The 14424-nt window shown below is 35.2% G+C and overlaps 1 protein-coding gene across 1 annotated transcript in view; it reads right to left on the minus strand.

Moving 5' to 3' along the window:
* The window catches only part of GBE1 (1,4-alpha-glucan branching enzyme 1), a 138487-nt gene that overhangs the window by 62508 nt on the left and 61555 nt on the right, over positions 1-14424 (minus strand). The window contains exon 7 of the mRNA XM_053970837.1: positions 13111-13320. Within this exon, the coding sequence (XP_053826812.1) occupies positions 13111-13320 (210 nt within the window). The remainder of the gene's footprint in view (positions 1-13110; positions 13321-14424) is intronic.

Raw genomic sequence — 14424 nt, forward strand, 5'->3', positions numbered from 1 at the left:
TAAGAGACCTAATAAAATAGGTTTGTATTCAAAGGCACCTAGTTTTTAATCTCAATTTCTTACTAGATACTGTCATTTCAACTATATAATTTGTATTTCATGAAGATAAATATGAGAACAATAAACACATTTATGACAGATTGTGACTGTAGCTTTGCTTAGTAAAATACATGGCAAAATTATTATTTGAATCATCTCTAGAATAAACACCTACAATGTAATTCTTGTATTGATTCACAGTTATACTTTGTTTTATCCATTATTCTATTTTTCAAGCATTATACACCTATTTTAAAACCTCTTGTGACCTGAACACATTTTAACATACCCACTATCTTTTTTAAGCACCAAATTTGTAAGCTCTGCAAAAGACAGGTGGGAAAGACACTGTGCCAAAATGTATTCAGTTGTAATCCCACTAAATCAGTGAAATGAGATTTTGACAATGGAAACCTCAGATAGTATCTTGAAAATGTTGAGAGAAGAATTAGCGTCCTTAGATAGAAATTGCAAAAACCATATTCAGCTGCCTAAAGCTTACTTAGAAAGTCGTTTACAAACAACACATTCTTCCACATTTGCAAAAGCTTTGAGTACTGTGTTTACATTTTTACATCAGCAATGGAATGGCAACTCGAACAACAAGGCAATAGAACCCTTTGATAGTTTTAAACCAACTTCTGTTCTTCTACAATAACAGGTTAGTGCACGAGATCTTGTACAAGATCACAGAACACAGAATGATCTGTGTCCAAAGGGACCTTAAGGATTATCTGGTCACAACGCCCCTGTGGGAAATAGTAAAGGTAAGAAGATTTTTAGGAAGTTAGGAAAGTATATATTAGAAGCAGAAAACATAGAGAATTAGCTGTAACTACAAAGTCTGAAAGTAGAAAAAGTTATAATAGTATAGTAAGTAAGGATATTAAATAATAGTTCAACTTTTCGTTTTAGTTAAGAGAGACTTGAAGATTACAAAAATATGTTTAGTAAGATAGTAGAAGGTTTTAAGTTTAATAATGGTGTATTGTGTATTGTTAATAGAAAAAAAAAATGTTGTGTGAAGTAAGTGTATGTACTTTAGTTTTGTTTTGTTTGTGAGATAAAAATAACTATACTAACACACCCCCTTGCCATGGGCAGAGACATCACCAGCTTGGAGTCCTGTGCAACCTGAACTTAAACATTTCCAGGGATGGGGCATCCACAGCCTCTCTGGACAACCTTTTTGGTGTCTCATCACTCTCCTCATGAAAGGTTTTGTTCTTATGTCCTTCCTTATGATCTAAATCTACCCTTCCAGTTTAAAACCATTGCTCCATGTTCTGCTACCTGTGTCCTGTCCTGCATCGCTTCCCTCAAGCCAGTCAGCCACGCCACACAGTTTGGTGCCATCCACAAAGTTCAATCCCAATAAGTTCCTTAGGGACACTACTTGTTACTGATCTCCATTTGGAAATATTAATCTACCAGTACATTTCATGCATTGGAAACATGTTTATTTTTAACACTAAGGCCTTTTACTGAAATGCCCTGATTTTTAACTGAAATTAAATCAACTATTCCTACTACAGACATCCTCTATTTCAGATCATATTTCACTGCAACTGTAACTGATCCTGGCTTATGTGGCAGCAGAATGATAGCAACTTTTAATTAAAATATATCTGAAGTGGAAACTTCATAACATTACAGGAAACAAGTTTTGTTGTCTGGACCAGGACAGAATACAAAGAAAACTAAAGCTAAGATTCTCTGAAATAGTTTAAAACAAGTTTGCCCTTGCATATATTGACAGTCTAGCATTGCTGGCAAATGAGCTACTCTAGTCTCAGACTCTAATCAAATGTTTCTGGTTTTCCAAATTTGGGGGAGGATTGTTCTGTGCTAAGAGTAACTGTTGTTGAAACCTACAAAACATTTTCCCTTTCCAGTACACAATTAATGAGTTTATAAGAACGATATTTTGCACTACTTTCTGTAAGTCACAACCTTTTTTAGCCAGTTTGTAAGCTGGATAAGGATTAGAAAGAACATCCAGCTGAAAGCTGTTTCCCATTTCCTGACAGACTTTCAGTTTCCTCCCCAATTAACCCAGTGACAAAATAATTACCTTGAAATTTCTTATAACAAAGTCAAAGTAGATTTTCATCTTTTCCAATGCCCTTATCCAAGAAGGTGGTGGCAAAGGAAGCCTGGAAACATTGATAATGTAAATTTTGGTGCCTCATAGTTGACTTTTTTCCTCTCCAAAAAGCATTCACTTTGTTAATCACCTACAGGGCTTAACCATCCATCCCAGAATGGTTATAAGCCCCTAACTAATTTGTAGGAAGAAAAATATAAAATTTTAGATTTCAGGGTAGTGAATAGTCTAAAAATCCCAGGTAATAAACACTAACCACTCAAATCAGAAAATGCGGAGAAACAGCAATGGAAATTTTTTGGGATATTTTTTTCTCAAGTGTTTAGCTGACTAATTATTCCAATTCACTGATTCTTTGAACAGAGAACTATCTATGAAATCTTAAAAGCAAGAGTTAAATTTCATCAAGATGAAGGAAATTTCACCAAGTCATTATTCCTAAAACCAGATGTATATACAACATTTTGAAAGATTATGCTATTTGGTTCCTTAAACACAAGCTTTTAGAACTTGCTTCTGAATGTTCAAGCTAATCCATTTAAAACTAAATAAATTAAAATAGATCTGTTATATTTATGACATAACTCATAATAAGAAATGTTTTTGGCTGGTAACTGTGACTACATTTACAGTCACAAAATGTCATTCAGACAAACTTGACACTTGAAGCTGGTGAAGTACAGATATTTCTTTTGTGTGAAAAATTCTATTTATTATTGTTATTATTTACCAGCCAGACTAACTTAGTGTCATAATAAGTTAAACAATAACTTAAATGTTTTTTTCCACTTTTTTTGTTTTTTTTCCCTTTGGGCAAGAAGGGAAGGGAAGGAAGACAAGAGGGAAATTAGCACTGCTTCCACCTGCTTGAAAAAGGTCAGGTATGAAAACATAATACTGTACTCATAGGGGTGATTTCACTTCCAGCTCTGGTTTAATAACAAATGGATACTTTCTTCAAAAGACACCACTTTCTCTATTACTCTACTGGAGAACTGTCTTAGAAAATTTAGATATACTACTAATAATAAGCCTGTGCTAAAATGTGTTCTAAAATATCATGCCCTAATCAACGGTGTGCTACACTGCAATCAAAATGTTGCTAAATACAAACAGCAAGAGGAGAAAAAGTTAATGATTCTAAAGCACTGAATAAAAAAATAAAGAACGCTGCCAATTTCTCTGAAGCTTTGTGGGCTAAAAACACAGGCTGTAGAGTTTTGTTTTTTTTTTTTGACAAGGAGAAAGGAAAATGGCCTCACTCCACATAATGAAATGACAAATTCTATGGTGTTTACATAAATCCCTGCAGCCAAGAAGAGGCAATCTTACATGTTTATTTAATCAGGAAAGTGACAACAGTCATTACTTTACTTTCTTCACATATCTTAAAGGAATAAAGAATAAAGACCACAAAGAGAATTCTGCTCTTCATTGTGAAACCTTTTGATAAATACACTCAGTTAAACACTCTGTGCAATGACTAAATATATTAGATACAAAAAAAAATCCATACTTTTACTTAATAATTCTTCAGAGAACTTCATACTCAGCTCTTTGTTTGAACAAATTAAGTCGTCTCCTACAGAAAAAATTACGAGAGCACATAGTAGTGACTATGGATGTGCTTTTTCATTCTTGTTTATTTGTTCACATGTATCTATCCTTAAAACTACACTTGACAGGACTTAATTATTGTGCAGTAACACTAAATAAATCAAGGGGTAAGGTCTACAAAGTATTACTTGTACACTTGCTTTCCTCTGCCTGAAATAAACTCATTAATTGTAGCAGAATAACTTAGAAAAACTTGTGTCAACTATCTAAATTATCTATTAATTAATCACACAGATAATTAATTTGTTTTGTTTTTTTTTTTTCCCCAGATAACTTTATACCAATTTTCAAGGGCTGACAAGGAATTGTAATATAGATACATACAAATATTGGGTAAAGAGGTAGCCCCCTTATCAACGAGGAGATGCAGGGACAAACCAGGACAAAGATGTTTGATTGCAGTTCTCATGGCAAACTAGGAAGAATTGTATAAAGATACTTTCTTTTTTTTTTTTACAAGAAACTGCCCAAAGCAAATCCATGGGGAAAGTAGCCAAGAAAATACAGTATGCTTTTAAAAAACACCAAAAAACACAAACCACTCTTTTTTTCTGACCTGGTATAGAACAATTTGCTTTGTTTCCAGGGATAAAGCTTTTAATAGAATATCTTCCTTATTCATTACAACACTTTTGACATGATACACTATTTCAGTTCTTCTGACTTGTCTTGTAACTACATCAGCCAAAACAGAGCCAAAAGCTGCTCCCTGTCCATCCATTACTCTTATAATGGGGACAGTAAAAAAAATCTTTAAATACTCTTTAAAATTTCACCAATCATTTCTTAAGTATCAACTCTAACAAAATTTCTTTCGATAACAACAGTTCCAAAGTCATTCTGGCATTTAAATAACCCCTACAGAAAACATTCATATACAGCTGAGTATGTCCTTATAAAAATTCCCTAAATTTTAGCATGCTATCACCAGTACAGTCCCATCCCAAGCTGAATCTCAGTCACTGGCTACTGGTGGGAAACAATTTATTTGGACAGAGACAGCTACTCCCTGAAGCAGCAGCCTGCTCAGCTCTTTTGGGTGCATTGCTCTCTATCTCCACTTCCAATCACCTTCTAGAGACAGGAGCTTTTGCCATTATGCCATTCTCAAGAAAACATGGCACCCCTTTCAAGACTTTATGATCAACATAATTATTTGCAGATTATTTCTGCTCTGTTGGCCATACATACACTACTGACTTTTGGAAATGCTACAGCATTTTGATTGTTTTCTACTTTGTAGACATAACTATTAATTGATTTTTTTTCTCTGTTATTTATTTTATGCTCTCTCCGGTGAGCTTTGAAAAATTTGATTTCAAGTGGATCTGTGCATTATATAACATGTACATAATAGAATCAAAAAACCCCAAACAATTGTCTTAATGTTTCCATCTTCTTTCCCTGCTATGAGTTGTACCATGCCTAATTTTCCTCCAGCCTTGAATTTCTTTGGAAAAAACCCTATTAGAAGAAAGTCAACATCCCTCATTTCATTTGTGGATTCTTCTCAAACTTATACAACCATCAGCCTTTTCTCCAGCACATTCTATTCACAACATATGCTGCTCATGTAAACTGCTGCAGCAACCACTTAAGAATGCTGTGGAAGTTGTCAATTCAAGTGTGGATTACTAAATGCAAGACCATTACTGCATTTAGACTGATGCAAAATGATTCTCTGCAATGTGTGGAATCTTAGCTAATTTTAGATATTTATTGAAATATCATCAACAACTTCATATAAGTGTAACTGCATTTATTCAATATATGACTGAATTTAAGTGGCTACAAGTGGTCACCTCTATATTTCAAAATGTGCTACCTGACAAAATTTAGAACAATTGACTGCAACTTTTTAGTGTGCCTGTCTTCACATCTCAATATCTTGCTTTATGGCTGTACCACTTTCTGTGCAGCTACATTTTAAAAACTTTACACAAAACTGTGAATGCTGTGTTGGAGGTTAATTCGGGAAACTGGACACGTCAAAGAAAGCTACATGGATTCTTATGTGAAGCTCTCAGTTTTAAAGCACCTATGGATTTAAAACTTCAGTCTGTTATACCAAAGTACAGTACAGTAAGACAATTAAGCCTGTTTAATTAAAAACTTTAAAAATTAAAAAGTAAAGCAATTATACAGCAGCTCTTGACTGCATATACTATAAATCATATGATCATGGCTGAAACTGTTATTTTTTGCACTATTATAAATTTTTTGGATTACACTGCAGTAAGTTCCTATGTATCATCTCTTCTGTGAATGCTTTCAGTAATCATTCCTTCCAAAAAAGGCAATTTATAAACTGCAACGTCCCCATACTTGAAAGTGTTAGCTTACTGGCACTTACAATGATGACTAAAAGAGAAAACAAAAAGAAACAAGGATTTTTAGGCATGAAAGGTCTTAAATATTAAAGTTTAAATTTTATAAAGTATTTTTATACTGTCACAGTCACCATCAAAATCCAGTCTATTAGAAGCAGAGTGCTAAGGAACATAGGCAGACAATGTTTTTAAAGACAATCTTTAATCAAAATAATTACATTTATGAGGGGTGAGGGGAAGAATAAAAATCTCACTATTATGCTGCAAGCAGTGCTTCCTTAAAACAGTCATTAAGAAATAATCTTTGGCAGCCAAATGAAATTCCAATGCATATTATGCAGATCTTTAAATACAGAGCTTTCCTAAACTAATTTGGTAGAGGAAGACTGGCAGGAAATGAATTAAAATCAGCACAGCTTTATGTTTTACATAATGAAACACAACTTACATACTTGTTCTATTGTAATTACCCTAGAATCAACAATACACCAAAAAGACATCACATGACTGAGAACTTCTCTCACTGTCAACTCTCACTGCATTATCTTTAGTCTAGCTGGAATTATGGACAAAGATTCTCCCCAAAGAAAACATATTTGTGACAACCATGGCATGGCATTGGATGTCCTTACTAGTGCCTAAAAGGAGCTAGGAGAATGCCACCTGCACCTTGCCAAATCCTCAGAAGCTGCAGAAGAAAAAGCTTCAGTTCTTACACTCAGGGAAGTCAACCGGATATGATTCACTAATTATGTTCAAGCCACCCCTGCTTGCTTTTCCCTCTGCTCTTCCTGTCCTAAACTGTATCCCAAAACCTGCACAGCTTAAGCTTTTAAGAAAATCCCTTAGCTGAGAGAAAACTGAAGTCTTTAGAGTAGAACTAGACAAGATAAGAAAGGCAAAGTTACAGACAGGTTTGTTAAGAGCACTAGGATTCAAAAGGAAGAACATGGAAAGGTGCAGAACAGTGAAGAGGACAACCCAGTACCATCAAGGGTCTGTGACAAGTAGTGGCAGTCTCCTTTCTCCCAGCTGACTGACACCTGCCTGGCTAGCAGAATCTATTCAGGTATCATCTCAGAAGCAATGAGTGTCCTGGCAGCCTTTAAATCCTATCTATCCTTTATGTGCATGAAGCTTGCAGTCAAATCTTTGCACTCTAAAACGTGTGTCAATAAAGAGCCCCTCAGGTGGATGGCAAGAACACACACAACGTGTTATCTGCAGTCTGTATCTCATGCTCATGTGTCAATTTTCCTTAGGAGCATTAGTCAAGGAACCAGAATCTTTAATACTGTGGTACTCCACAGAGCATCAACTTAAATCTATTTAAAATGCTAATGGTGTAAGCAATAAAGAGTAGCAGTGAATCCATTTCATCATGAAAACTGTTACAAACCATGAGGATGCTTGCAAAGAAGGCAACAAGTCTTTACCTCCACTGATATTTAGAATTCATCACTGAACTGAAAGAAAACAAAACCAATAGTATTCTGAACAGCTGTGTTTAGAGAATTATGAGCCCAGACAGGTACCTTTACTAACCAAATACTAAACTCTGAAAGATTTGTGTTCCAATTCATTCCATCTACTATCATCACCTCAGTGGATGATAAAGACTGGCAAAGTAGTCAGAAGAAAGAAAAACAATTTGTGTGAATAACCGCTGTTTAAGGAAGAGCTAAGCACCAAACTTCACAAAGGCTGCTGAAGATGTTAGAGGATAAACATGTCTTTAAAGAGTCAGATCCTGAAGTCATACAAAATCAGTGGATCTTTTCCCCTCAGAATATACATCGTAAGGTTTATGCAGAATTCAAACACTGGGTGGCAGAAAAGGCCACTGTGTCAGCATCCAAACATAGGTGGATGTTTTAGATGCAAGACAGCTCTTGAGATACCTGCCCGAGGCTGGACCACAGGACAAGGGAAAAAAGCTTCAGGTGACCCACCGCACTCTGGAGGGGCAAGGTGGGGAAGAGGCCACCTACACCAGAACAAAGACACAAGCTTCAACACCTGCCAGCTGCCAGGTTTCTGCAGCACTGACAACAAGGTTAAAAGCAGTTTCTGAGCGATGGCAGTTTATAACACGCATAAAGAAAAATTGAATTAAAAAAAGAAAAAAAAAAAAAAAAGGTACTGAGCTATAATCAGCTGTTCCACCAGCAGTTCAGAAGACTGAGCTGGAGAGAACATCTGGACTAGCAGCAGGGGACTAGCAAGTCATCTGTTGCCCTGATGTAAAACTGTGGCTGATGGGACAAAGTGTTTATCATATACACTAAACCCTACCTGTAGCATTTCAAAGCACATTTGGCATGGATGTCACTTGAAACTTCATAAAACTGATGAAGAAAAAACTTAATAGGAGATTTCTTGCATTACATGGCTTAGTTATGATTTTTAACCCCAAAAATATGGACACAGCATCCTGTCTTTAAAAAGCCTTGAAAACAGGCCACAAAAAAAGGCCTAAAGGAGATGCTGGGACATCTGCTGGCCCCAAATCCTTGCAACCAATATCATCTCTTACTGGTCATACTGCTGCATTCAAGAAAGCTGGACTAATTAAAATTAAAACTGCATTGTAAATCAATCACTGACTTTTGCACCAAATTCATCTCCCAGACTGTGAAATAACTTAAAATTTTGCCTAAGTGCTCATGTGAAAAGCTTCATAGTATTAAAAAACCAAAACAAATCAAACTACAACCCCCCCAAAAAAAACCCCAAACAAACAACAAACAAAAAAAAATGTAAGACATCACAAGATTTCTGAATTTTAATTCTACCATTATTCCTAAAGGCTCACAAAAATACATCATTATACCTACTGACATTCAGAATTGGATTAAGACAGAACAAAATCCAACAAAGTCTAATGAAAAGACAGGAAAAGCCTTAAAAGTCAAAACAATGCTCTCAGAACTCAACAAGTCTAGAAGGGTAACATCATTTACACATTCTGTTCATGTAGTGCTGTTGGAATAATCTTTACTAGGTCATATCTTGTTCTCAATTATTTTTAAAATTTTTAGCCTGATTATTATTTTAGACACATTTGCTATTTGGAAAAATGAATTTAAATTAAAACATAATCAACCACTCTAGTTGCGATCCCACCTGGTCTCCAGGGTCTACAACATCACTTCTAATGAACCTGGCAGCTGAATAACCTTTGAATATGATTTTAGGAGGAAAAAATATATATATTTTGCTTGTGCAAAATTTATTACAAGTGGAATCTTTACTTAAGACGGGAGGAGGTTTACATGTTTTCCAAGAGAGCTACCTTTAACAGGAACACAACAGAGAACATTAATTTCCTCCAAAATTAACTGTACAGTGCCAAACTAGTACCAGTCCAGAGCTTCTGACACCCCTTTTATACTAAAGCATTTCCCTGTCATGAATTCAGGGCTAGAAAAGTCACAATACTAAACAGGAACTAAAGCAAATTATATAAAAGTTTGGTTTTTAACAGAAAATGTTAAAATCAACTGCAATTCTCACTGAAGCTTTGTAATTCTGGTTTTTGGGTTGGTTGCTGAGGGAAATGGAATGGACACAGATACAGCCAGACAGGATGCAGATGATGAAGAGGAAGAGTCACCAAATTAGCACATTTGAGGGAAAAACCCCCAAAATCTAGATTTTAGAAAAACTCACAAGAATGTGCAAGAGCTATGAAAATTATTAAAGCAAAAGTTTATTTTTGGTTGATTTTTAAAGCACTGTTTATATTCTTTTATTGAAAATAGTTAAGCAAAAAATATTCTATTGGCCAGCTATCTTATCTGCAACTTCTCATTTCAATGAAATTGAGTTGTTATTCTCCTGTGACAACACCATGAACAGTATAATTTTGAAATGTTGTTCACAGTTTACAGAAAAGCTCCTGCTTCATACAACACTTGTATAAATATGGATTTTAAAAAATAAAAATATGCCTTTATCTTTTTAAGTAGCACTATGGTGCAAAGATGCAGTACCCAGGCTGTCTGTTGAACAGGTTTACTATTGCTTTTCTTGGATTACTCTCTACTTACTTGAATTTTACTCAAAAATAGTATTTAAGTACACAAGGTATAGAATCTTTTTTTTTTTTTTTTTTTTTTTTTTTTTAGCATGGATATGGATCTTTTGCCACATTCTATTACAGCAAATATTCACAGTCCCCTTCACAGACAACTGAATAATCTTGCAAATGCTTTGAGATAAACTTACTTACATCTTGGCTTTCAAAGAAAACGTAGACAGACTAAACTGATAAAGCAACTGTTCCTTAATCTCCCTCATGGTAGAGAATTAGTTTCTCTCAATTCCAAAGTGAATTGAGCATTCTTTGCATTTGATGTTTAAGTACCTGTAGATTTAACAGCTCTTCCCACTACAGAAGGAAAGGGATTTAGTACAAGCTCTGCACAGGATAGAAGAGTGTACTAGCTGAAGAGATTTCACTCAGCAGGCAAGCTTTTCTGTAGACCATTCAACAGACTGTGTTTGCTGTCATTTATTTTGAGCAAACTTTCAACATCTGCCAGAAACTTGAGTCTCTCTCACAGATTTTATACTTGCCTCATCCATACTAGAGCTGCTCATCCACTGGTATGGAAATTAGCAGAATGCCAATACAGACTAAATGGGGGGAAAAAAATAGCCAAACCCAACATTTTCAATGAAATGATTCTTTGAAAATGAATCAAAGTCAGTTTGATTCTTTCACAGTTTTGCTTGGAAGCTGCACACACAAAGAACAGGAGAAAAAACATAAGCTATTTTTTAATCAGTTCTGTGAAACTTACAATGACCATAAGAGTTATATCTTTTCAGCCTTAAAACTTGACTATAAACACATAGAGAATATTTACTGTCTCAGGTATGAGGATGAAAGAATCCCTTAATGACTAGAAAAAGTTCACAGCTTCCTATGCTTGAGGGGGAAGAAAGGGTTTCCACAACCATTTGAAAAGAGAATTCCAGATTTGCTGTTGCATATCATGAGCGGGTAGGGGATGGGAAATGACCTTCAAGGGACCCACAGCCTTCCAGTGCAGAGCTTCACTTTCTCTGGTCTTTGCTATTCTCTAATCTCATCTCTCCACCTCACAGCTCTTTCCACTTCCCCCTTTCAGCATTAAGTCTGGAACCTCTTCCAATGCCATAGCATGAAAAGAAATCCCACAGTACAGGTACACATTACTGACCCAACCAAGCCATGGAGGCAGTTCTTCACTTCTGAAGAAATATTTAACATTGCCAAGTGAAACCTACAAAGGAGCTGGTTGTTTTTCTCATTTACAAATACCCCCAAACACTCAATACCAGCACCACTTTCTTTTCCAGCAGGAAGAACCAGAACAGAGGAAGGTCCATAACCACGTTTCATTTTCTCACTAGAGACATTGTTACACTTGTCAGTTACTCATAAGCATCAAATGAAATAAAATGTGTAACACTATCATATTGACACTAAAGCTTTAAGATTATTTGAAATACAATTTATTTGAGTATGAATTTAAAGCTTAATAGGAAGGATTAAAATGCATTGCTTATAATAATTAAATCACAATTAATAATGAAATCACAAAAAATCACATCAGAAACTCCCCCTGAAATGATCCATTCAATTGTCCCAAATAACCAGTAAATAAAGAACAGCTCATCCTACTAAGTACTGAAGTGCACAAGTCAGTTTTCACACTGGTCACTTGCTTTATTTGACACTGTGAGTTCCATTAAACAGTTGGCCTATGCTTTGTAACATGACTTCTGTAAAAGTGCAACATAATCATATCCATCCAGTGCATTGAAATTCAATGCAAGCAAGGGAGAAAAATAGGAAAAAACAGGAAATTGAACCTGCAGCACAAAAACCTTAACAACTAAGAGGTTAACAAGAGATCAGAACTCTACAGTTGCTCTGCGATGAGCCACCACAGGAACATTCAAATGTAACTTTGAAAGGGTTAAAACAGAACTTTGTAATTATTAAGAAGGTCACACCAGATTATGCATCTCAAGGGGAAAATAAGAGAATTTATCCTGGAATAAGCAATCAATTATATACAGCATTTTATTAAGACATGCTTTAAGGAGATTGTGAAGTTACACAAAACTTATTGTGGAATGTTTAGAGAAACAAAGGAAAGGAAAGGGAAGAATCAAGGTGGTTCAGGGATGAACAAATAGAAAAAAAGTACAAGGAGGAGACTGAAATAAGTTGGCTGCTTGTGCCTGTTTCTCCACTTACACCACTGAAACATTCAGCGTACAGCATCAATCTCCTTGCCCCCAAAACCTCAGAGAATATAATGTAAACAATATTAAGTACTAATAATTATGTGGCATTAATACATGTTTTGACACTCTAATGTGTGGTTAATTAGGCTTGCCCCAAACTGAGTCTCTAGAAATATCTACTGAAAATGACCCCTACTCTGTATCAACTGCTGATTGACCTCCAGAAGCTTTTTGAAATGGAGTTAGTTGTTCTGGGGGAAAATTTTTCTTACATTTCAAAAACCTGACAGTATATCAATAAATTTACAGAGCTTACAAGTTTTCATCAGCTTTTCTTACTATTTTATTTTTATATACAAACATCATCTATTATATATATGCAACATACTATATATAGCAGGAAAATATTAATATGCATAAAATACAGAAAATATACAATTATATATTCCTATATAACAGATATTTAAATTGATATTTATAGAGAAATATGTTTTGAAATAAAAATAGCTACACCATTATATAATACATACAATGCACATGGTATATAACATACACATAGGTAGTCACAGATGACAGGAAAGTAATGAAATTGAAATACTATCATTTAGTGTTAGATTTTAAGGATTTAGGCAAGTAGACGAATTTAACTCCACATACTGCACTTGTTAAACAATCCAAATGACTTTACCAGTTTGGTGAGAAGTGTAGTGTTAACAGAATTGCTACGAAATAATAACCACTAGCACATCTCAAGTGATGTTTTATACTCACTTTGCATAGTCAAAGAGCCTGCTGTCCCAGAGCTGGTGATTGCCTCTGTATCCAGAATGGAAGAAACAAGAATCTGTACCATCAAACTGGTTGAGACCATCTTCTGAGTTTTTTGAGGCATGGCTGTGCACCACATCAAGAAGTACTGTGATGCCCATCGAGTGAGCAACGTCAATCATTTCCTTCAGGTCATCAGGAGTTCCGTACCGGCTGTGAAAACACAACGTGGCATAATCAGGACTCATGCTGGCAATGCTGAACTTTCATCATGGAAACTACATCGAAGTCAGCAAGTCCTCACCATTTACTCTACAGACGTACACAGGTTATTTTTTCAGCCTCTTAAGCAGTAGCTATTGCTTACAAGCTAACATTTGAAACCATTTTTCATTATAAGAATTCCATCATTCACACCATGCTTTGTAGAAATAGATTGTTTTATTCTTCCCTTTTTAATAATTCATCAAATTCAGTACAAAAGATGAGAGATACAACTTAAAGCTCCTATTTAATATTGAATACTTCCTTAGCTCACAAAGGACAAGAATATATTAATATTGCTGGAATAGAGTAATGCAATGATTACAAAAGTAAATGTACATCCACAAAGTCCACAAAACACACCATCTGGTGTTTTACTGCTTAGTTACTTGGTTTAGGTACTACACCATTTTCTTATTTTTAAGAGATTTTTGTCTCCTGTGCCTGACACATCTTTTTTCAACTAATTAAGTCAGTTAAAAGCTGTGTATCTAAATTTAACCTGGTTGCCACTTGAGCTGCTCAAAGATTAAAAAAAAAAATTAAAAAAAATTATGATTTCCGCATTTATCATAATTTTCTTAACAACTACCTGAATTCATTTTTCATGTACTTTCACCCTATGACTCAATCTAAGTACAGTCTGTTACAAACCTGTAAGGGAAAGGGTTTACACAGAACACACAGAGCCATAATTTTAATCAAGTTCATTATGAACAGTATATAGTTCTGTATGTCATAAAAGAAAGCCCTACACATCCTGTTTGTTACTGCCAAGAATTCCACAACCCCAAACCCATGCATAAAGACTGCTGAAGGTGGATTACCTGGAATATACTATGGCAGCTGAAATTACTTACAAACATTTTGTCTGTATCCTATCCAAAGTGTTTCACAGAACAGCTGATCACTGTGCCAAACTGATTTCAAATTTAAGAGGAAGGCAGAGCAAATACCTAAGCCATTGCCTCTCATTATACACTTTCTTGCAAACACACACCTGCATGCAATACTGATTTCAGTGGATGGGAAGGAAGGGAAAAGAACAGAGAA

This window comes from Vidua macroura, chromosome 2 (genome assembly GCF_024509145.1).
Source record: "Vidua macroura isolate BioBank_ID:100142 chromosome 2, ASM2450914v1, whole genome shotgun sequence".
Lineage (NCBI taxonomy): Eukaryota > Metazoa > Chordata > Aves > Passeriformes > Viduidae > Vidua > Vidua macroura.